Source organism: Diplotaxodon limnothrissa, linkage group LG9, assembly GCF_057381915.1.
Source record: "Diplotaxodon limnothrissa isolate DT_005_m linkage group LG9, D_limnothrissa_male_GT1.1, whole genome shotgun sequence".
Lineage (NCBI taxonomy): Eukaryota > Metazoa > Chordata > Actinopteri > Cichliformes > Cichlidae > Diplotaxodon > Diplotaxodon limnothrissa.
The window spans coordinates 23,802,514-23,825,577 of NC_140604.1; the positions used below are offsets into that span (position 1 = coordinate 23,802,514).

The 23,064-nt window shown below is 40.9% G+C and overlaps 2 protein-coding genes across 2 annotated transcripts; one reads left to right on the forward strand and one right to left on the reverse strand.

Moving 5' to 3' along the window:
* Positions 1-23,052, forward strand: acad11 (acyl-CoA dehydrogenase family, member 11). Its single transcript, XM_085362890.1, has 20 exons — positions 1-1,183; positions 1,287-1,386; positions 3,063-3,188; positions 3,310-3,471; positions 3,577-3,741; positions 3,824-3,965; positions 4,137-4,258; positions 4,454-4,560; positions 4,818-4,929; positions 5,281-5,358; positions 5,754-5,892; positions 6,264-6,371; positions 8,019-8,117; positions 19,555-19,624; positions 20,252-20,337; positions 20,447-20,518; positions 20,666-20,820; positions 21,172-21,288; positions 22,542-22,651; positions 22,737-23,052. Exons 1-20 carry the CDS (start codon positions 1,062-1,064, stop codon positions 22,849-22,851), a joined length of 2,307 nt encoding a protein of 768 aa, XP_085219016.1. The 5' UTR covers positions 1-1,061; the 3' UTR covers positions 22,852-23,052.
* ackr4b (atypical chemokine receptor 4b) lies at positions 14,304-18,070 on the reverse strand. Its single transcript, XM_085362893.1, has 2 exons — positions 17,922-18,070; positions 14,304-15,622 (listed from the first exon to the last, which is right to left on the reverse strand). The coding sequence occupies exon 2, from the start codon at positions 15,613-15,615 to the stop codon at positions 14,509-14,511; it is 1,107 nt and encodes a 368-aa protein (XP_085219019.1). The 5' UTR covers positions 15,616-15,622; positions 17,922-18,070; the 3' UTR covers positions 14,304-14,508.
* Positions 23,053-23,064: the final 12 nt, after the last annotated feature.

Sequence of the window (23,064 nt, forward strand, 5' to 3'; positions counted from 1 at the left end):
TGATCGGCCCGATTTTGGCCTTCATCGTGCGTCGTGTAGTATACGTGGGGTAACGAGAAGCGATTAACACCTCACGACCAGCTCCCGATCATCAATCGCTCGTGAGGGTGTCACCACAGCCGCTCACACTGCTCATGCGCAAACACGTAAACATCGGTGAAAAAGACGGCGCAGCACGGCTGTGCAGCGTGTGATCTGGACACAAGTGATGGAGGCACTTGTAGAACTTTGGAAAGCTCATCCGAGCCTTTTCGATGTGGCATCACAAAATTATCACGACCACAACAACCGTGAAAATAGTTGGATTTACACTGCTGCTCAATCACAGCTGCCTGATCATGTTTTTCATTAGCAATTTAGCAAAGTTGATGGTGGTGTGTCTGTGTGAGTGAAAGACAGAGAGAGCGAGCGACAGATTTTCTGTTATAACCTTCATGTTATGTTGGCACAGTGTGAGCACTCAGGTCGCATCAGAGCATCGGGCCGTATAGTGTGAGACCCTGCATCGTGACCTGCAAACTTCTAATCCCTGCGAGTCAATCGTGCAGTTTGAGCAAGAGCTGAATAACGTGACTGAAAAAAATCGCAGTGTCTGCCCAGCTTTAGGTGTACTGTCATCCGAGACGTGCACCGCAGTGTCGGCGTTTGTTTCCCTGTTGGCCATGCTTGTTGTTGTGGTCATCTGTTGTCTTCCGGTATTTTCTCCGCAAGCGACCTTTCCTCGACCAATGAGATAATCTGAATTGTCATACTCGAATTGTCATAAGTGTGCTGTCAGCTCATTGGTCACAAAGCAGGAGAGGGGCTGGGAATTATGTTTTCAAACAAAGTGTTAATTCCATTAACATTTATAGACTACTTTTGATTCTCACTGTATTACGGGACAAAGTGCGTCCCTTATTAGCTCAATACGGGACGTGTACTTTTGTTTCTAAATACGGGACGATTCCGTTTTTTAAGGGACGGTTGGCAACCCTAGGTCCGACCATCATATCAATAATGCTAAACGTAGCTAGCGCAACGATACATCTGACAATGATTAATCCAGTTATAACTGCGAAATGGAGGAACCGACCACTCCTGTACGACAGCAGCATAAATTCAATGTTGGCAGGCTTCAGAGATATCTGACTGCCAAGACACTTTTGTCAAACAATGACACCCTGACTGTAAGACAGTACAGGTAAGGTAGCCAGGTCTGTCTTCATTTTGTAGTGTCAAAGTTAATCTTGTGCAAATGTTTCGCCTGCTGATAACATGCTAGGGACACTCGCTTATCTTTTCAGTGCTGGTCAGTCAAACCCAACTTTCCTAATCCAGACGCCGTCAAACAGTTATGTTCTCAGGAAGCAACCCCCAGGTGAGCTGTTGCCAGGAGCTCACAAGGTAAGGCTCCCCCCACAGTTATTGTAGTTTTGGTTAAAAAATAAATAAAATATTGTTAATGTCCTGAGTTAGTTTCCTCACTTAAATTTTTACTATTTTAAATGGATAGGTTTAGTTTGTTTTTATGTGTTCTCCTATAACTAATGCTTCCTCGTGCTGTCTGTGTTTTAGTTTAGTTTGGGTTAACTGGTGAATCACTCACTCAGCACTTATCCAGTTCAGGGATTGCTGGAGCCTGCCCAGCCATATGTTTTCAATACGTGCTTTAATTAATTCTCATTATTTTTGGCAGCAACCACAACCTCAAGTGGTAAACAGCAAATAAGTCAATAAATAAACTGGGGGATATTTTTACATTAGGATTGCGTGTAGGTTAAGATGACCTGCTGAAGATCATTCCCAGCGAGACAATGGGAAAGAGGTGATTTAAGTGACTTTTAAAGTGGTATGGTTGTTTTTGCCAGACAGGTTGGTCTGAGTATTTTAGAAACTGCTGATCTACTGGGATTTTCCTGCATATCCATACCTAAGGTTTACAGAGAGAATGGTCAGAAAAAGAGAAGATATTCAGTGAGCAGCATTTATTTGCTCTGAAGTGCCTTGTTGATATCAGAGGTCAGAGTAGAATAGACTGACTGCTCTGAGCTGATAGGAAGGCATAAGCAACTCAAATAACCACTTGTTCCAACCAAGATATGCAGAAGAGCATCTCTGAATGCACAACACGTCGAACCTTGAATTAGATGGTTTACAGTAGCAGAAAATCAAACCGGCCCACACAGTCATATTCAATACAATAAAGCACGATTGGGATGTGGTGGAACCAGAAATTCAATCATAGATGTGCAGCTGACAAATCTGCAGCAACTGTGTGATATCCTTTCAGTATTTATAAAAAAATCTCTGAAAAATGTTTCCAGCACCTTAATGACTCTGTGCCACAAAGAATTAAGGCAGTTGTGAAGGCATAAGGTCGTCTAATCAGTACTAGCAATGTGTACCTAATAAAGTCGTCATCGTTTATAGTTTGGTTTTATGGTTGTATAATAACCTTGTTTTGACCACTGAAATAGTTGACAAATACAGACAAAACACAGTGGTTTTGTGCATCAGGTAACAAGTCACAAGTTTATTTTTCAGCCTTGATTTTTTTTTTTGTGAGAATTGTTTTCTTTATATGGTTTGACTGCAGGATTTACGTATTTGACCAGAAATGGGAATATGTGAGTCAGGGAGCGCTCAATGATAAAAAAATAAGCTCAAAAGTTTTACAAAAATGTTCCTGGCCACAAATCTGAGCGGTCATTAGACGACCATGTAGCAGATTTCCTGGAAACAATTATGGAAATGTTGTTTTTTTATTACGTGTTTAGGATATAACCAAGTTGGCTATGTTTAGTTATAAAAATTAAGCTATTTTTTTTAATAACCCGAATGAATATATTTATATCTAATGAAAACTTCATACGTGTTACTTATGTTTAATACTAAATGGTGCTTTACATTTACCATCTGTGCACAAACACTGTTTTGTGTGACCTTGTAACTAATTGGATTTAATCAAATGAAAGAGCTCACTTTTCCCCAAATGTTTGGGAAAGTAGCACGTGATCATATTAGCTTCACTCAGTGGGTGAAGTTTCTCATAGAAGTGGATTTTTCTGCTTCGTTCACAGGTGGACAGGGAGTATCGAGTGCAGAAGGCCCTCTTCTCTGTTGGTTTCCCCGTTCCACAGCCCCTTCTGCACTGCGCTGATATTGAAGTCATTGGAACAGAGTTCTACTTAATGCAACATGTGAAGGTACTTTTTTTTTGCACTTAGGAGTCACAAGTCCCTGAATCTAATATTTTTTTCTAATGGTTTTTTCTAAGATGAAAATATTATTTTTGTTTGACGGCAATCGTGCAATTCTGTTTATTAGGGGCGCATATTCAGGGATCTTCGTCTACCTGGAGTGAGTCCAGCAGAGAGAACAGCTCTGTATGTGGCTGCGGTGGAAGTCCTGGCAAAGCTGCACTCACTGGATCTGCCATCAGTGAACCTTGAAGCATATGGAAGAGGGCCAGGTTATTGCAGGAGACAAGTGAGTTAACACAACATTCATTAAATCGAAGTCATTTTACTGTTTATTTGATCTGGAACTTAGTCACGATTTGTGAAATTAAAGAATGTCTTTTTATCTGTAAAGGTTTCCACCTGGACCAAGCAGTACACTGCAGCGGCCCACAGAGACATTCCAGCCATGAATGAACTGTCTGATTGGTTGATGAAGAATCTACCAGCCAGTGACAATGAGGTGACCCTTGTCCACGGAGATTATCGACTGGATAACTTAATATTCCATCCAACAGAGGTACACTTTGTCTGATCTTTACTTTTAGACCTTTGCTACATTTGTCTGTGAATACTTCACAAAGTCTGTTTTGTGTGATAAGGCGCGTGTGATCGCTGTGTTGGACTGGGAGCTTTCTACCACTGGACAGCCCCTGGCAGATCTGGCCTACTTCCTTATGCCACAATACTGGCCTGCAAGTCTCAGCGTTATCAGCACGATGGGCAGTTTAAAAGGAATAGAGGGTAACGCCAACAACTGTTGATAACTCTGACAGTGATTAACATTTATAGACAGTGGAAAAACAGATTTGTTGTTTTCAGAAATTTGTATTTGATTATGATTTTATATCTGTTATTTATTTGTTTATGTCTGCTCACAGTCTTGTCCCTCTGGTCTTATTCCTCAATGAGCAGGTATCCCAACTGTGGAAGACCTGATCTCCATTTACTGCAGGTGCCGGGGGATCCCCCCTGCATTGCCACAACTGAATTTCTACTTGGCCCTGTCTGTCTTTAAAATGGCAGGAATTGCCCAGGTTTGTACCAAATTTCAACACTAGGCTGATTTTCTTTTTTTTCTTTTTTTTACTGGCATACAGTATTGTGCAACTCACAGCTCCATACCTCATTTCCTCAAATGTAATTAAAAGTTATAGACAAGCACATAATGTAGTCACTTAATCTTTCATTAAAATTAAGATTTTTTTTAAATTATTATTTGTTTTTCGTAGGGGATCTACGCTCGTCACCTCCTGGGTAATGCCAGTGCACCGAATGCAGCTCAGTTTGGCCAGTGTGTGGAGCCCTTGGCTAAGGTTGCCTTGCAGCTTGGGCAGAGGTAGGTTTCAGTAATGAATGAATTCCTTGTGCAGCAATGCACTGATATCCTTTGACACATTCAGACATAACTTTAGCATAAACACTCTGCTATAGCAGGAAAAATTTTTTAAATCCTTCGTCACTGAAGGTCAAAAAAACTGATAGATCCCACCTGTTGATTATATGTAAGACAGCTGCAGTTGGAATTTGACACCCAGCTGTTGCTTCTGATATTCTCTGTTAGAATTTTAACATTTGAAATGTGTTTCATGCCAGGCCCCTCACAGGTCCAACAAAGGACAGATTGTTTTTCCAGACAGCTAAAGGTCGGGCTGTTCTCCAGCAGGTCAAAGATTTCATGAGACAATATGTGCTTCCTGCTCAGAAGGTCAGTTCCAAGAGCTGCCAAGAACAGAGGGGTTTTGTGTGCATTGATGAAATTTTAACTTGTGTACACAGCAGTTCGTTTCTTCACTGAAGGCTAATAAAGTAGAGTCAAAGAACAATGTGTCTCCTGGTTACATAAAATATGCTGCATATGGGCATCATCACATGGCAGGGCTTTGTAGCATTCTCACGTAAAGTGAAACAGATGAAGAACCACAAGCTCTTCCATGAAGCTATCTCTGCAGGAATATATTGTTGAGCTGATGTTACCATTGAGTGCCTGGAATGCTTGTAGCATCAACATGAACTCACTTGACAATTCACTTTGTGGAAAAATATTGTTGTTCCTTAGGAGGTTGCACAGTATTACACCAAACACGCTGAGTCTCCACAGAGATGGCACACCCCTCAAATTATAGAGGATCTGAAGGTATGTAGGTTTGATTTCTTTTGTTTTTGTTTTTTAAACTTAGTAACTCAGTCTCTTTTTTTACACAAATCCTACATAGTTAAAATGACAGATAAGGGGAAAAACCCTCCAAAACAAAAAAATACAACCACATGTGATAGAGGACTGTCTAAGATTAAGTACTAGTCCAGAAAGTTCAACACCCAAGTTTATTTGACTCTTGTGTAAATAGCACACCTGAGACGCCCACGCACTGCAACCCATCATTAGTATTTGGCGTTTGAACAAAATTACTATTATTTGTGTCTGCGTGGATCTGTTCCAATTTCTGGAGCTCTGCTTGTTATCAGCATAGACAGGGAAAGAAGCCGTGGCTTGCATTTTCACTCTGTATAATAACATGTGTCTGTGTGCAGATTAAAGCCAGGGAAGCCGGGCTGTGGAACCTGTTCCTGCCTGCAGTCAGTGGGCTCACCCAGCTGGATTATGCCTATATTGCTGAAGAAACCGGCCACTGTGTGTTTGCCCCTGAAGTCTTTAACTGCCAGGCTCCTGGTAAAATATCTACATCAAAGACCTTTGATAATATTACAGATCAATTTTGTCCCTTACTTTGCTCTACTAGGATGGGCTTGCTCTTTGTATATAGAAGCTAGACTGCATTTTCTCTCCTTTTTTTATGAGTAGGATTCTCTCTAGTCAGGAAAAAGGCTCTCCAGATGTCAACATTTCAACCTTGTTTTAGTCATAACACTCCATTTTGGGGTTTTAAAAATATATCTTCCAAACCACACAAAAATCTCCAGATTCAGCTTTTTAAGGTATTTATTTGTTAGGAAAATCAAATCAGTCTTCCACGAGAGCATAAAGGTTACCAAATTCAGCTAGTAATTACTGGAAGATTATGACTATTTTTTTTTCCACAGACACAGGAAATATGGAAGTGCTCCACATGTTTGGCAGTGAGGAGCAGAAGAAGAAATGGCTGGAACCTTTACTCAGAGGAGAGATTCGCTCCTGCTTCTGTATGACAGGTAGTTCCAAGAACAGGTCACAAAAAAATGCTTAGAGAAAAACATACCAAAATCTGTGTTGGTGATTGAAAACAAAGTTTGAGGAATCTGTCATATCTATAAGCATAGCTTTCTTGGTGTAGTTTGGAACACTTTCTGTTATGAATTCATAAAATTTCTTCCCTTTTCCAAAGTATTTCTCATGTTCACTTCTCAAAATATGTGTTGTGGTCTTCAGTCACATTGTTTTCTGCCAAGTGCAGATTGTGATCTTGATCAGGCTAAGTTATAGAAGGCATGGCTGCTACTGACTGCGTGAAAGGCCCTTCACACGCCAATAGCAAACACGAGATCCCGATGAGTAATTTCTCCCTGTTTTGTTCTCTTTTGCTTTTAATGCTGCCTGGAAACAGTGACATGCTGCTGCCAGAGGTGATTACGCTGGTTTTGAACATCCTTGTGTTTTTTTTAATCAACACATAGAGATTAATAGTGTTTTGGATACATTTTGTTTTGCACAGCAGTGCAGACATTTTCCAGTATTGAGTAAAAGTACTCAGTCTGAAGTGCTGAAGGAGCCAGACATTCTTGTCATTTGTTTAAAGTGGCTTTGATGAGTTCTCAAGGTCTTCTGGAGGTCTTTTAAAGTTGTCTTCATTTTCATTGCAGTTCTTATACCTCACCATTTTCAGAGGAATCTTTTTTTTTCCTCCCTGTTTGTTTGTTAAGCCACTTAACACTGACCTATGAGTCATTTCAGTGCTAAAAGGCACCCAGTTCAAGGGTTGAACCAGTGTTGTGTCTACTCATAGAGACAACTTGGCAAAGAAACACTGTTGCTAGCAGCCTGTCACAAAAACATAATTTGTTCCCATGTCTTTATTTAAACATGGGTTAACATGGGTTGACAGTTTTGTTGTCAGATCCTGATCCACCATGAAATACCATCTGGAGAGCATCTGATTGGCAACTGCTTCACTTTTTATCACAACAATGATCCCAAACACACTGCCACTGCAGCAAAAGCATAGCGGGATAGAAAAGCACACAGTGGGACGCTATCAATCCTGGACTGGCCTCTCCAGACTGCAGACGTCAATATTATTGATGCAGCGTGGGATCATCTTGACAGAGAATAAAACAAATGGCAGCCAACATCCAAAGAAGAGCTTTGGATGTCCTTCAAGAACGAGAACTATTCCTGAAGACAACTTAAAGATATGACAAGAAGGTTCAGGCTGTGAAGAAGAAAAAAAGAAAGTCAGATCAAATATTGATTTTTCAAACCTGTCAAAATTGTCAAAATATATTTTATTTCCATGTATGTTTGCACATTTTTAAATACATCACTGCAACCATTTTCCCTTTTCCTAACAAAATCTAAAGAAATTAGGGAGCAAAAGAAGAAATTAGCACTTTTGCACAGTACTCTATTACACTGGATGATGAGGAGAACCCTTTGTCGTGCACTGATAAATAATTTAAACTTCTGGTAACGTCTGCTGTATATTTGAACCCTTTGGCCGTGAAGGGAAGCTTAAGATAATTTGGGTTACCAGACGTGTAAAAACATGAGTCTGAGTTGAGTTTCATTAAGTATTGTGATATGTTATCAGTATTGTCGTGGTACTTCCTGTAAAATAGTACTTCCTGTGGTCCCCTCCTCAGAACCTGATGTGGCCTCCAGTGATGCAACCAACATGGAGTGCAGTCTTCACAGGGATAAAGACGACTACATCATAAATGGGAAAAAATGGTGGAGCAGCGGTAAGTATTTGTTTTTTTTAGCTGGCATTTGTTTGTTCATTTGTCTCCTGGAGACATCAGCTTTGGCAGAACTGCCACAAAAGCAGTTTGGAGTGTTTTTAGTGTTTTGTCAACGATGCATCTATGTACGAAACTTGAATGGGGGCCAAGTTTGAAGATGGGTGTGCTCCAGCCCATGTGTACTGAGTTTAGGATGCCGGAAGTAACTGGTTTTGCTGTTAGCTCATAACTTTGTTTGTTCCTGTCGCCATGGCAAATTGTGGCCTTGGAGATTCTTAATGTTGCAGGGAGTACCCCACAGGAATTTTGTAGTATGCTGATGTCAGCTGGAAAATGTCCCAAGTTTGCAAGATTAATGAAATGTTGCAGGTGTGATTTGACATAAACAGCAGGACTGAGTGCAACAGCTACAGAGAAGAAATTAGTGCTGTGGCTCGTGTGATTTCATTGCATTTACTTTAGAGAGCCTAAAGTCTGTAAACACCAAGCAGTTGTTTTATCACAATCCCTGCTTTAAAATATTTTAGAGCAAGTCCCCATAAACCAAAGAATGTTTTTAAAAGGGTGAACCTGAAAGTGTTGTTGATCATAAATGTCTTAAATGGGCAACAAAAAAGAGCAACAGACTCTTGCGGGAAGGATTATATAACATAAATAATTTTAAAAGTCAGAAAAACCTTGGCTTCATGCCTTTCTGAGAAACCTGGCTTCAGTTTTCCAACAGGTTGAACCAGTATAGGATCATGGATCAACTGGCATTTTATTTCTAAATGATGAGTCATCACACATGAATCAACTTTCAAAGACAACAAAATGGCCTTAAAATCCTAAAATAAATGTGCTGCTGCAAACAGTTGCAGTGCCCTGAAAAAATATTTGCCTATTTCCCAAACGAATCATCAAACGAATGTGACATAGGTTAAAAATCTCAAAGAGCAACACATCACCCCTACTCTAAAGAAACTCAAGAACAGCTGAGAAACAAAGTCATCAACGTCTATCAGGCTCGAAAGTATTACAAAGCCATTTATAAGGTTTTGGGACTCCAGTGAACCACAGTGGGGGCCATTATACACAAATGGAAAAAACAGAATAGTGTGGAACCTTCCCAGAAGTGGCCTGCCTACCACGAGCACATCAATGACTCTTCCAGGAAGTCACAAATGAACCCAGAACGTCATCTAAAAAACTGCAGATGTCATTTCCTTCAGTTATGGTCAGAATTCATGATTCAACAGTAACAAAGAGTCGGGACAGAAATGACATGTGTGGGAGAGTTCAAGGAGAAATCCACTGGTGACCAAAAACACACAAAGGCTTATCTCACATTTAACAAGAAAAAAGCCATCTTGATTGCATCTTTGAGATGCAAATGAGGAGACTTCACTCAGGCAAGTCTGCTGGACCAGACGGAGTGAGTCCCCTTGTCCTCAAGACCTGTGCCCCCCAGCTGTGTGGAGTCTTTCATAAACTGTTTATGCTGAGTCTGAGTCTGCAGAGGGTCCCGGTGATGTGGAAGACATCATGCCTCGTCCCTGTACCAAAGACGCCTCGTCCCAGTGGCCCCCAGGATTACAGGCCCGTGGCACTGACCTCCCACATCATGAAGACCCTGGAAAGGCTCATCCTGGACCAGCTGCGACCCATAGTAAGACCACATCTGGATCCCCTTCAGTTCGCTTATCAGCCTCGTCTCGGAACAGAGGACGCCATCATCTACCTGCTCAATCGTGTCTACACCCATCTGGACCAGCCGGCGAGCACTGTGAGGGTCATGTTTTTTGACTTTTCCAGTGCTTTCAACACCATCAGGCCGACCCTCCTGGGTGATAAGTTAGCAGCGATGCAGGTGGATGCTTCTCTGGTGTCCTGGATTGTTGATTACCTGACAGGAAGACCACAATATGTACGTCTCCCACAGTGTGTGTCTGACAAGGTGATTAGCAACACAGGGGCACCACAGGGGACTGTCCTCTCCCCCTTCCTCTTCACCCTCTACACCACAGACTTCAGCCACTGCACAGAGACCTGCCATCTTCAGAAGTTTTCTGATGACTCTGCAGTGGTTGGATGCATCAGCAGGGATGATGAGACAGAGTACCGGGCTGTGGTCGACTCCTTTGTCACGTGGTGTGAGCAGAATCATCTGCAGCTCAACGTGGCAAAGACCAAGGAACTGATCGTGGACTTCAGGAAGACCAGGAAACACTTGACCCCTGTTTCAATCCAGGGGGTCAGTGTTGACATTGTGGAGGACTATAAATACCTTGGAGTACACATTGACAATAAACTGGACTGGGCTAAAAACACCACAGCACTTTACAGGAAGGGCCAGAGTCGTCTCTATTTTTTGAGGCGACTGAGGTCCTTCAACATCTGCCAGAAAATGCTGAGGATTTTCTATGAGTCTGTGGTGGCCAGTGCGATCCTCTATGCTGTTGCATGCTGGGGGAGCAGGCTGAGGGTCGCAGATGCCAACAGACTTAATAAACTGATCCGTAAGGCCAGCAATGTTGTGGGGATGGAGCTGGACTCCCTCAAGGTGGTGTCGGAGAGGCGGATGCTGTCCAAGATAAAGACAATGTTGGATAACACCTCCCACCCACTCCATGACATGCTGGTCAGTCACAGGAGCTCGTTCAGTGAGAGACTGAGATTACCGAAAAGCACCACTGAACGACACAGGAAATCATTCCTGCCTGTGGCCATCTCCCTGTACAACGCATCCACTTAACACACTGTTTGCTGCTACAACTACATACTTATGTATGTATGTATGTATATATATGTATATATTGTACTATTCTTAGTTAGCGTATTGTCTGTCTTGTCTTAATGTTGGTTTAAAATGGAGCACTGTAACAAAAAATAATTTCCCCCAGGGATCAATAAAGTATTCTGATTCTGATTCTGATTCTGATGATTCTTAAGACTTTTGGGAAAATATTCTGTTGACTGATGAGACAAAAGTTGAACTTTTTGGAAGGTTTGAGTACATCTGGCATAAAACTAATACAGCATTTCATAAAAAGAATATCATACCAGCAGCATGGTGATAGTAGTGTAATGATCTCGACGACTTGCCGTAACTGATGGAAGAATGAATTCTGCTCTCTAGTAGAAAATCCTGAACAAGAATGTTAAACCATCAGTTCATTCCCTGAAGCTCAAGTATCAGAAACACACCAGCAAGTGAACCGCTGAAAGGCTAAAAAACCAAAATGAAGGTTTTGGAGTCCTGACTTAAATCAGATTGAGATGCTTTGCTATAAACTTAAACAGGCAGTTTATGCTCGAAAAACCTCCAGTGTGGCTGAATTAAAACAGCTCTGCAAAGAAGAGTGGGCCAAAATTCCTCCACAGTGATGTGAAAGACTCACAGCAAGTTATAACAAAAGCTCGATTGCAGTTCTTGCTGCCAAGAGTGTCCAACCCAGTTATTAGGTTTAGGGGGGGCAGTTACCTTTCCACACAGGGTTAGGTAGGTTTGAATTTAAAAAAAAAAAGTTTAAACCTTAATAAATTAAATTTACTTGGTTTATATTTGCCTAATATTAAAAATAGATTGATGATCTAAAATATTTTGCAAATATGCAAACGAAAATGAAAAATAAATAAAATCCGGAAGGTGCAAATGCTTTTTCACAGCACTGTAAGGTCATGGATCCACTAAATCAGCTGACATCAGCTTACTTCTAAATGAGTCATTATATACGAGTCATAATGAAAGAGAAATTGGCCTTAAAATCGTAAAATAAACGTGCTTTTGCAAACATTTACAACTGTTGGGTAAATCTTACTAACACTGCATTCATGCTCACAGGCACGTGTGTGTAGGCCCTCAGTCTGTGTGTTAATGCTCTGGAGGTTAACACAAATCTGTGACTCATGTGTGAATCACTGTTCTTCTTGGTCATTTGGACTATCTTTGTCTTTATAAACAAGCTTGGTGTTTAACATCCTGTTTGACTTGATTTGATCGTGATAGTTAAATGTCAAAAACTCAGAGTAGTGGTTTTGTTTTCCGCGTAACCTCCTTAGACCCGAATGACGCTTGCAGAGTCTGTGTACTCCGAGGGCTTCGCTTCCAAGTTAAATGAAAGCAGCGGCTTGTTGTTTTTATTAATTGGAATTTCTTTTCGCAACTGAAAGCTTGAAATGCTGCAGTTTTTAAAAAATAAATTGAGCAGAATTTCTGCAGCTCATCATTTTTATCTAGCACACAGTTTGACTTTATCATTCATCGGCGGTTATGTTGTCCTTTTCGAATGTTTTTCTTTTGACTGGAAGTGAAAATTCCATCAGGAGAAACAAATCTTCTGGGGTTATGAGAATTTCCTTTCCTCGCATGAATATATCTCTCTGTCGGAAAAGAATGTGGGTGTGATTGCGGGTTCTTTCATACTTTGTGTGACCCATTGTCACTTTTGTTGCAAAACGTATGATACTTGAGTGGAAATCAGTCTTTTCTTTTCCTTTTTGTTTTTGAGTGAGACAAGATTTCCATATATTCAGTCCAACTTTAGTTCGAACAAAAGTAGAAGTGAAACCAGTGGTTATTGTATTCAGATATTTTATTTTTATGGAAGGCGTTTCTATGGTAAAACTCATTCTTTCCTATCACAAAAGTAATATGAACTCGCAGTTCCTCACTGATGTGCTATGGGTGTTTTCCACAATATGATTTCCAAGTACTTGGGAATCCTTAAAGAGATGGATCTCTGCCTTTATTTGTGCAGCACTGTTTCCAATAACAGAAACGACAGACTTTTTCATGCTGTATTACGTCATAATCGCAGAGCATTCCTAGTTGCGATCTCTTGACTGCTGCTTTCTCTTAGAATTACCGATCATAACTAAAAGCTACCGAAAATAACCCTTAAATTAAAAAATGCTGTCCATAATCCACACGCACTTTCGCGTTCCCTTTTTCTCTAAAGCTGTGTGGTGCAAAAGGCAGTTTGTTGCTAGATGGAAGGGTCTATAGACATTTCCAGTACAGCTTTGCGGTGTGGAAGCTATTGAAGCTGGTCCCATAGGCATGTTAATGCACTACAATGATTCCCAGACGTTTAGTGTTTTATCTTCAAGCCACAGGCGTTTGTATTTGCATACACACTCACGGAGCTGATATACATGCTTTTCATTATTAGCAGTAGCTGTGAGATTGTCAGTGGAATTACAGAAGACATACGGTAATCATTTTGGCTTCAGTCAGGCCACAATATGATAAGTCCAAAAAAATAAGCAGTGTTAGCACTGTTGTCTCACAGCAAGCAGATCCTGAGTTCAACTCCAACACCATCTGGCCAGGCTGTGTTACTGTTCAGGAAATAAAAAGATGAAAACACCTATCCAACCGTGTTTTTACCATAACTTTCAAAGGCATAGTTCAGGTAAGCGGAATCATGCAGGATTTGGGGCTTACTTTGGCTTATGTTGTCTTATGATATGCACCTTTAATACGTTTGTTTATCCAGTCGTTTCTCTGTTTAGAAATTATTCAACTTGTGTCCTAAACATGTGCTAGACACACCTAGTTTGGGGATCATTCAATCACGCTTCTAAGGCATTGCTCTGGAAAAGAATGACTAACAAGAGGGAAAGAATGGTAAACAGTGAATTCATATTTGTCTTTGATGTTCATGAGGTACTTGTGGGAGTTGTGATCAAGAATTTTGACTCTTCTTTGTTGCTGTGTAAAAAGGCTTGAGTAAACTTTGACCTCTTGGTTTATCACCCATCTACAGCAAAGGGCTGAGCCTAGATTCTAAGTTTAAAGCATAATCTGGAAAAAAAACGGTGGATTGGGTTTTACTGCAAACTATAAAACTTGTGTTATTGAAAGGATAAAAAGAAGATTAGATGAAAACAGCAGTCGCTCTTTAAACTTCTCCAAACAATATTCAGCTTTGATAGCATGGTGGGGTGCTTCCTGCTGGTTGCTGTCCTGTCTTTGCTTGCCAAATGTTTTTCCACTCGATGGGTCACCCACTGTGCAGTCAAGTCATCCGTCATCCCAACCCAAAACCACGGGATGTAATGAAATGAGACGCAGATGAGCTCGTTTAAGGCGGTGTAGATTGTAAAGCTGTATTCGATTAGTTGCAAAGAACTCGAGAACGAGAGCGTCAGCTGCACTCAGTTGCGACAGATGCGTGTTATTGAAAACTTTGTTCTTTTATTTAACAAAATACATAATTTATACAAAATACTTTGCTGGTTAGTGCATATAAATTCACTGTACATATACAATTATTAAACTGAGAATTAACATTTATATTTATGGGGATCTGTCTTGCATGTTAGTAAGGGAACGTAAATATATTTATACTGTGTACATGCAATTTTGTATATAAGTTTACAAAAAAATAGATAAATATTTCCAGTCTTAAATAGTAAAGGTGCTGGTGTCTTGTTCTTCTGAATCCGACTGGGATTGGGTTTGATTACACGCTTGGAGCGCAATCTCCACGGGCTCCTCGTTGACGTGTCTCTGGTGCCTTCCAAGTCGCTGTCCAAGGTGTTTGGCAGTCTTTAGAACGTGACTCCTGAAGGACGACCCCATGAAGGCGTACAACAGCGGGTTAATGCAGGCGTGGGTGAGAGCCAGGCTTTCTGTCACCTGCATAGCGTGATCCAAGCCCTTGCTGACATCACAGTCGGTCACGAGCATGTAAATGATGTCCATCGCTCGGCAAAGCTTGACTACCGTGTAGGGCAGCTGGGTGAGCAGGAATACGGCCACCACAGCCAGGAGGACCCGCAGGGCTCGCCACTTTTTCTCTCGTCGCACCGCGACGGCCTTACTCAGCGCCAGTCCCACTCGGCAGTAGCACACCACCATGACCAGGAAAGGTATCACAAATCTCAGGATCACCTCAAGCAGCTCCAGGGAAGCCTTTGCAGGTCGGGCCATGCTGTGCGGGTAGATGGCTGTGCAGCTGATCCTGTAATGGGTGTGCTTCACTGTGGAGAAGATAAGTTCAGGAAGGCCGAGAATACTGGCTATAGTCCACAGCATGAGGCACACCAGGAACCACTGTCTCCTGACTTGGGATCTGGTGCCAGCTCTGTCCGTTGGATTTTTGGTTACAGCGCGGTAGCGATCCACACTGATGCACGTAAGCATCAGCATGCCGCAGCTGAAGTTGGTGCTGTAGAGGAAGGATGTGAGCTTGCAGGCTGCCGTACCCAGCATCCACCCGTGGACAGCATCGGCTGCCCAGAAAGGCAGGGTGAAGAGAAGCAGCAGGTCTGAAATGGCAAGGTTAAGGATGCACACATCCGTCAGGGTTCGCAGTTTCAGCCGTGACGTGTAAACCACCACTACCAAGGCGTTTCCCGCCAGGCCTACTATCAGAGCCAGGGCATAGATGACCGGAAGGAAGACGCCGGCAAAGGAACGCACTGTTTCCTTGTCACAGATGGTGTGTTCATAATTGTAGTCGTAAGTTTCATTTGAATCATCGTCGTGGTGATAGTCAAAGTCGGCCATACTTTTTCTGTGGGAAAAAAATACAAGAGAAAAAAAGAGAAACATTTCTTTAAAAGCTCCACCTTTTTAGTTTACTCTGAGTACCAACAATTGAGTTCTTGTCCATCATTAACATGTATGGCATCATTTAACAGAACAAGAACCCCCCCCCTTTTTTTTTCTTTTTTTTTTTTGTACCAGGAACAGGAAAGGCGAGTTCTTTGTGTGTTCTGCATCAGAGGAATCTTTCCTGCATGGTTTCCCTAATGGCTTTAGCTCAGCCTGTCAGAAATGAGCGTGTGGGCTTGAATAAACTCCAGTAGGGAAAAAAAGAGAGACAATAGAGTTACACATCTTTTAGTGAAGTTTTTGAATTGAATTACTTTGTATTCCAGTGGGTGCTGAGTGATCTACACACTCCAGAAAATGGTAGCTTTTGATTTGCTAATCCTTTAATTACAGGGAAAAAGATGTTCTGCAAACTAATGATGTCTATTATGCAATGCACAGGACTTTTTTTTTTTTTTTTTTTTTTTTGGAGCTTGTTAACACCAATCCAATTTCTGGTCTTTTTTTAAAGTTTAGTGAGGAGGAAGTATGCGGAGAAAGGCCTGAGAATGTCATGCAAGTGCGGGATCTTTTTCTGCCAGATTAAAATCCAGGATGTTGGTTTTTACTATATGTGGCATTTGCTGGTTCAACAGGATGTCCCATTGATGTGACTCTTTCATTCAGACCCATTGTTGTGTTAGCCAAGCTGTTCCCTGCCAGTAAGGATCTCACTCAAGCATTAGCAAGTGGGATACTGTGCCTGCGTGGATACTTTTACTGTCACAAATAGATACTTTTTTTTTTCTGTTAGATCCAATAATCCCTTGAAAAAACTAACTGAGCTCCAAGGACAGATCTTGTATTGTTCCCCTGTATATTAGAAACCATAAATCCCTTTTCATTCAGGTTTTTGTTCATTTCCTGAGGAAGAAGAATTGAGGAAAGTGCGAACTCTGAACAGCAAAACATGTTACGTTGCGGATGATGTAACGTCTGGCTGAGGACCAAGAGGTGATGCATTGAATATTTTGCACGTCAAGAGCATTTTTGGCAACTCACACTTGTTACAAAGGTGACAGCAGTCCCTTAACGAGCCATATAACAAGTGTCTCTCTTCTGAATTGGGAGTAGTAGTTACTGAAGCAGATGTTCACTGGAACGTTCAGAAAAAATGTCAAATATTGACTTTTGGCTACAGATGGGCTTCGTGTGTCAGCTGGGGGGTTTTTTCAGATTTTTTTTTTTTTGTTTGTTTTCACAGCAGCTATTTGGCTGTTTGGATTTCACTAGTCAAATTAATTAAAAAAGATTAAAATGATTTTATTATCAATTATATGTGTACTGCACATACATGTAGAATAAAAGGAATTAAGAAAATGGAAAAAAGATAAAAGGACACTCCAGGAAGGATATTTTAAAAAATTGAACCTATGCACAGTAGTGGCATCAGTGCAAATAAAGTAATGGAAGATGATGTAAATGGACATATAATAGATAGACAAAATATTATAAATAAATAGAGCAGCTTATAATATACACATACAATAGCAGGTATGACACTAGGATATACATAGAAAATGTATTTAGGTGAAAACTTTTGTAGTTGAGTTAAGTCAATATTGCTTTGGTAACATACATGAGTAATGATATCGCAAATGCAGGTGATTTTATTGTTGTATAAAGAGCCGTCGATCGAAAATATATGAATATTTTTCAGTTATTTTTCTGCATGCTTTGCTCAAAGGTGTCGAACACGGGCATGGGAGTGGCATTATTGTGTACACCTTCTATGAATTTGTGCATTTTATAATCTTTAGTTAAGCAAAATCTATGACACAAAGTTGATATAGTCCAACAATGCTTATAGTAATAATGATATACTACCTGTATTTAGGTAGAAGAGTAAGAGAACAGTTTGTTTACAAAGAGCTATGCGCTCAGGAGAAAAGCAGAGCAACACAAACCTAACACAACAGTGTTAATGAGGTAATATAAAGAAGCTTAGTCATAAAATATACCAAGCAGGACTTTGACTGTGAGTCAAAGACTAAAGTTAACCGTTCACTAAGTAAAACAACAATGCACAACATCACATATCTCTGTGTATAATAAGTATATGTAAAATGTAGCTATGTATTTAATGATGTAGTTTAAAGATTTAAAAGTGTAATATTATTTAAAAAAAACAAAAGTTCAAGGAAGGAATATAAGGAGTATATCTCTTGTCAGTATACGTTACACTAAAGGGTATGAAAGAAAAGTCAAAATGCTCTTACCGTGTTTCTGTTCCTGTCCAAGAACCGTAAAGTTAACACTGATCCGTTTATTGTTGTGTATTCTGAGGAAAAAGGTTGCATGCACTCTGGCACTGCAGTGACTAATCTCTGCTTCAGCCAACCCCACTCCCTTCACTTCTGACACTGTAGGAGCGTGTCCCTTCACCACGTAACACAGACGTAGCATTTGTCAGTGTGAGTGCGTGTGCGCACGCACGTGTGTGTGTGTGTGTGTTTGAGTGTGGATCAGGTTCAAGGAGAAATGTCTAAGACGAATACAAATTCCTTGAGTTGTCTGTTTTCTTATGCTGTGCTGTGCAATGCACCATATAAAGAGAGGCTGTTTTACACACAGGGAGTTCCTATTGGTGGTTGTCCTTTTCTTTTCTTTTTTTTTTGTACATACTTCACCAGCCTCATTCCTAGTAGCAGCAGCTTTGGTCATTTGAAATATACAAGTGAAACTAGAGTAATGTTTTTTTGTTTTGTTTTTTCTACTATTTCCTTATTTCTGCTTCCTCAGAAACGTTCAGCTATTTTTTGACTGCCACACTCTTATAAATATATCAAACAAAAATATACAAGACAATTGGATTTGGGCCAGAAATAAATAATGAAATGTATCCATAAAAATTCCAGTCAGACAAAGAAAAGGAACATTAGTTTTCATTAGAGGGGAAAAGGGGCCTTTAGCTATGTTAAAATTGCATATTGACTTGATTTCTTTTTTTTTTCTTTTTTTCTTTTTTTTTTCTGGAAAAATCAGCTGCATAGCATTCTGTCAGGAAGTCTAATTACTGGGTTGGGAAGGTTTAAATTCATACCAGGAATGATATGACATGCATGGGCATGCTTTGGATCATGGACCCTTATGTATGGGTTCACAGGAAAACCTCACCTGCCTCTGGGCCAAACGGGCTTTCCTAAATGTGGTTTATGGGTGGTGTCTGCTGTAAAGTTCTTCGCTACAGTCTGAGAATAATCAGTTACTGTTTGTTTGCGTTTCTGTAGCCAGAGAGTAAATGCAAAACCTCAACCCCTGTCAAATCAAGTTTAAGAATTCACATGCTCTCACGCGTGGTTTTCGTGTTGTGAGAGCTCTTAAACTAAAGATGTCTGCTGCTGTCTGGTGTCCATATGTCCTGTCTGGAGGGGACAGTTGTGCCAGCTGAACCAAAACCTAAACAGGAAGGCGACACCATCAGTTGGTCCCCCTGTTTGTGCCCTTAGGGTTTGTCTCAAAGTGGACTCTCAACCAGGGAAATTCCAAAGGATTCTGCAATTGCTCCTTCTGTGACCACTTTTGTAATATCTTGTTTAGAGGATCTCTATGATGTTTTTTTTTAATCTCGAACTGGTATTATAATAAAGTAATAAAGTTACTGTATTTGAGGAGTGGAAAAAAAAAAACTAACTCAGGAAACCGGTTGTCGTCATTAACATTATTAAGCAACCACATGGTTACCACATCCGTGACAGCAAAATTCGCAGTTTCCGGCCGCAGTAGGGGTCATGGACTGGTTAAAGACGGAGGCAGTCGCTGAAAAGTTACCAGCCCCATTGATTTATTGCACCAGAAAGCAACGTGACCTGAATGTAAATGACCCACAGGATTTTTGCCTTGTCCCGCCAGGTGCCGGCAATCCCCAGTGCAAAGTGGCCATTGTCATGTGCAGGAGCGGCATTCGGGATGAAAACATCAGGTCAGCAGAACAGTTATGTGAAATATACGTCCACGTTTCTTTGTGGGAACAAACACGCAAAGATTTGTTTCTGCCTTTTTCCAGAGTTTTCTGATGTCATGTTTTTCACCACAACAGGATTTTTATTAGTATTGTTCATTTCTAGTTTTGGTTTTATGTGAGATTGTTTTGTGTGTTCCTTTGAACTTTTTTTTAAGAAGCCATTTGTCCCACTAGACTTCTTCTGTTTCTGCTGCCAATATAACTGAAATGGACTTTGCTTAGAGACACAGCCTACTTCCCAGCATGCCCCTTAGCACCGGTCTAGCTTTCTGCCCTGATGTTTGTATAACACATAGGGGGGAAAAAAGTCAGTCTAATGTTGATTCTTGTGTGTGTTAAATTTTGCTTGAAGTTTAATTGGCATAATTTAGGATATTAATTAAAAGAAATTCCTAACAACCACACCCAGAATATAATAACTCTTCTCCTTGGTTTGTCAGCAGTAAAAGGCACACACCCTTGCTTGCAATGAATGGAGATTCCCATCAGTATCATATTTGTAGCTGCGTGAAAAACCTGTGAAAATGGCAACTGTGCTCAAAGTATAATTCCATCACATGCTTCGGCTGTAAACCTGTCTCTTAGGCACAGCCAGCACAGTATGATCCTCGTACCTATGGACACAGCAGGTGTAAAGCTCATCAGACCACTCACTGTGTTCGGTCAGGATGGTAAGTTAATGATATCATCTGTCCTTGTTTATTTTGCCCCACAGTATGGGCGTGCAGAGATGACATCTGAGCTTTCCTGACACGATTTAATCCTTGTATCTGTTCTCAGATGCGATCCATGGTGGCCACTTTGAAGTGCATTTTGAAAATGTGCGCGTACCCGCCTCCAGCATTATTCTAGGTAAAAGCCTTTATTGTTTTGTCTATATTCCCAAGAAACAGAATATGTTTGAACGATAAAGCAGTGTTGACTTGACATTTTGTGAATGAGATAATTACGGCCTCTTCTGTTATCTCTCTTTCTGTGTTACACCGTTGTGGTTTCCAGGGGAGGGCAGGGGATTTGAGATTGCCCAAGGTCGCCTGGGGCCAGGCAGGCTGCACCACTGTATGAGAGCTGTCGGACTAGCAGAGTTGGCATTGGAGCTACTCTGCCAGCGGGCTGCCACCAGACACACCTTTGGAAAACAACTGTACCAGCATGTGAGTGAAGCTGTATCTGAAGGAGAGGTTCTCAGAGCTTTGATGGCTTTCTGCCAGTTTTGGGGTTACAGCATACAGAAGAAGAAAAATATCAGGAAATGGGGTTTATAATCGCAGTTTTTGTGCCATTTATAGCAAGTTAAATTCATTTCTGTATTTGCCAGCATTGGGAATGTTTATTCTGCCTAAATAGAATAACATGTACAGTATTGCAAAGAGAGAACCCAAGAGATATGCCAGATTTAAATCTTGGGGCTGTGGCAGTATGTGCTGAGAGATGTCCTACTGTTGACACCTAGTGGACAGCTTTTTAGATGCAGCTAATGGATCTCTGTGTTATCTATTGTCCAGGAAGTTATTGCTCATTGGATAGCAGAGTGCCGTCTCATGATAGAGCAGACTCGCCTGCTTACTCTCAATGCTGCTCATGCACTGGATACACTAGGCAGTCGGGCAGCTCGTAAGGAGGTAAAACTATTTTTGACCCTCACATTTAAAACAACAAAACAAACACATATAAATGTGCTGATATCTTACTTGGGATGGACAATAACATTGTATTTCTAAAACCAATGGCTTCTCTGTTGCGTTTTGGATATTTTTATTTTTTTTGAAAGTCATTTTTATCATGACATACACTATATTGTCAAAAGTATTCAATCACTTCCCTTTACACATATGAACTTGAGTGACATCCCATAATAGAGGTGTTTATGGGAATTTTTGACCACTCTTCTGGAAGTCCATTTGTGAATTCCAGTAGAGTTCTTCTGTACCAAACTCGCTAATCCATGTCTTTATGACCTATCTTTGTGCACTGGTGCGCAATCATGAACAGGAATGGGACATCCCAAAACTCACACAAATTTGGGAGCTGGAAATTGTCCAAAATGTCTTGGTATGCTAAAGCATTGAGTTCCTTTCATTGGAACTAAGGCACCCTAATCCCCCCTCCTCCAAACTTTACAGTTGTCACAATGCAGTCAGACAAGTACTGTTCTCCTGGCAACCGCCAAATCCGGTCTCATCCATCAGATTCCAGACACTCCAGTCATCACTCAATAACTCCAAAGACCAACCTCGCCACTGCTCTTGCACTGGCAGTGTGTTTTACACCACTGCATTTGACACTTTGCATTGTGCTTGGTGATCCAAGGCCTGAATCCAGCTGGTCTGCCATGGAAACCCATTCAATGAAGCCCTCTAGACACTCTACCTGAGCTAATTTGGAGGCCACATGAAGTTTGGAGGTCTGTAGCGATTAACTTTACAGAAAGTTGGCAACTTCAGCCTCTGCTGACCATGCTGTTTTTTGTTTTTACATGGCCTACCACTTTGTGGCTGAGTGGTCATTTCCACTTCATTATAATACCCCTAACAATTGACTATGGAATAGTCAATAGCTCAGAATTTCACAAATTGACTTGTTGCACAGCTGGCATCCTATTACAGGACCACACTAGAATTGATTTGAGCTCCTGAGAGCGACCCATTCATTCATAAATGTTTGTAGAAACAGTCTGCACGACTAGGTGCATGATTTTATACACCTATGGCTATGGAAGTGATTCAAACACCTGAATTCAATGATTTCGATAGATCAGTGAATACTTTTGGCAATATAGCATATGCAATCCCAGCTTGAAATCACTGTGGGATGGAATTGGGAAAGGGCTGTGGTCTTTTGAACTCTAACATTTATCTTTATCACTGCCTACTAGATTGCTATGATTAAGGTTGCAGCAGGAAGAATGGCCTGCAAGGTGGTGGACATAGCCATACAGGTATATGGTGGTGCAGGTGTGTCTGGAGACGTTCCACTAGCACAGATGTAAGTTTGGACCCGTCCCAACACATTAATGGTAAATGCCTTTGATAAATGCCTTCCATGATGCCAATATTACATTTGTCTTCAGGTACTCATATGTGCGGACTCTGCGTATCGCTGATGGACCAGATGAGGTGCACCTCTCCTCTATAGCCTATTTGGAACTCAGAGATCAACTAAAGAAGGCACAGGCAAAGCTCTAAAAACATGGCCACAGCTTCATTACACTGCAGTAAACTATTACTGCCCCGATAAGCATTTTTGGCCCTAAAGTGAGATTGCTTGATTTTTATTCACTAGTTGCAAAAACACTAAACTTTAAAATGAAAAACCTTACTAAACATACTACCTGTAAAGAAGCACCCTTACATATGTGCCAGGTGAAAATCAAATAAAACATGATTAAAGTGTCTGCC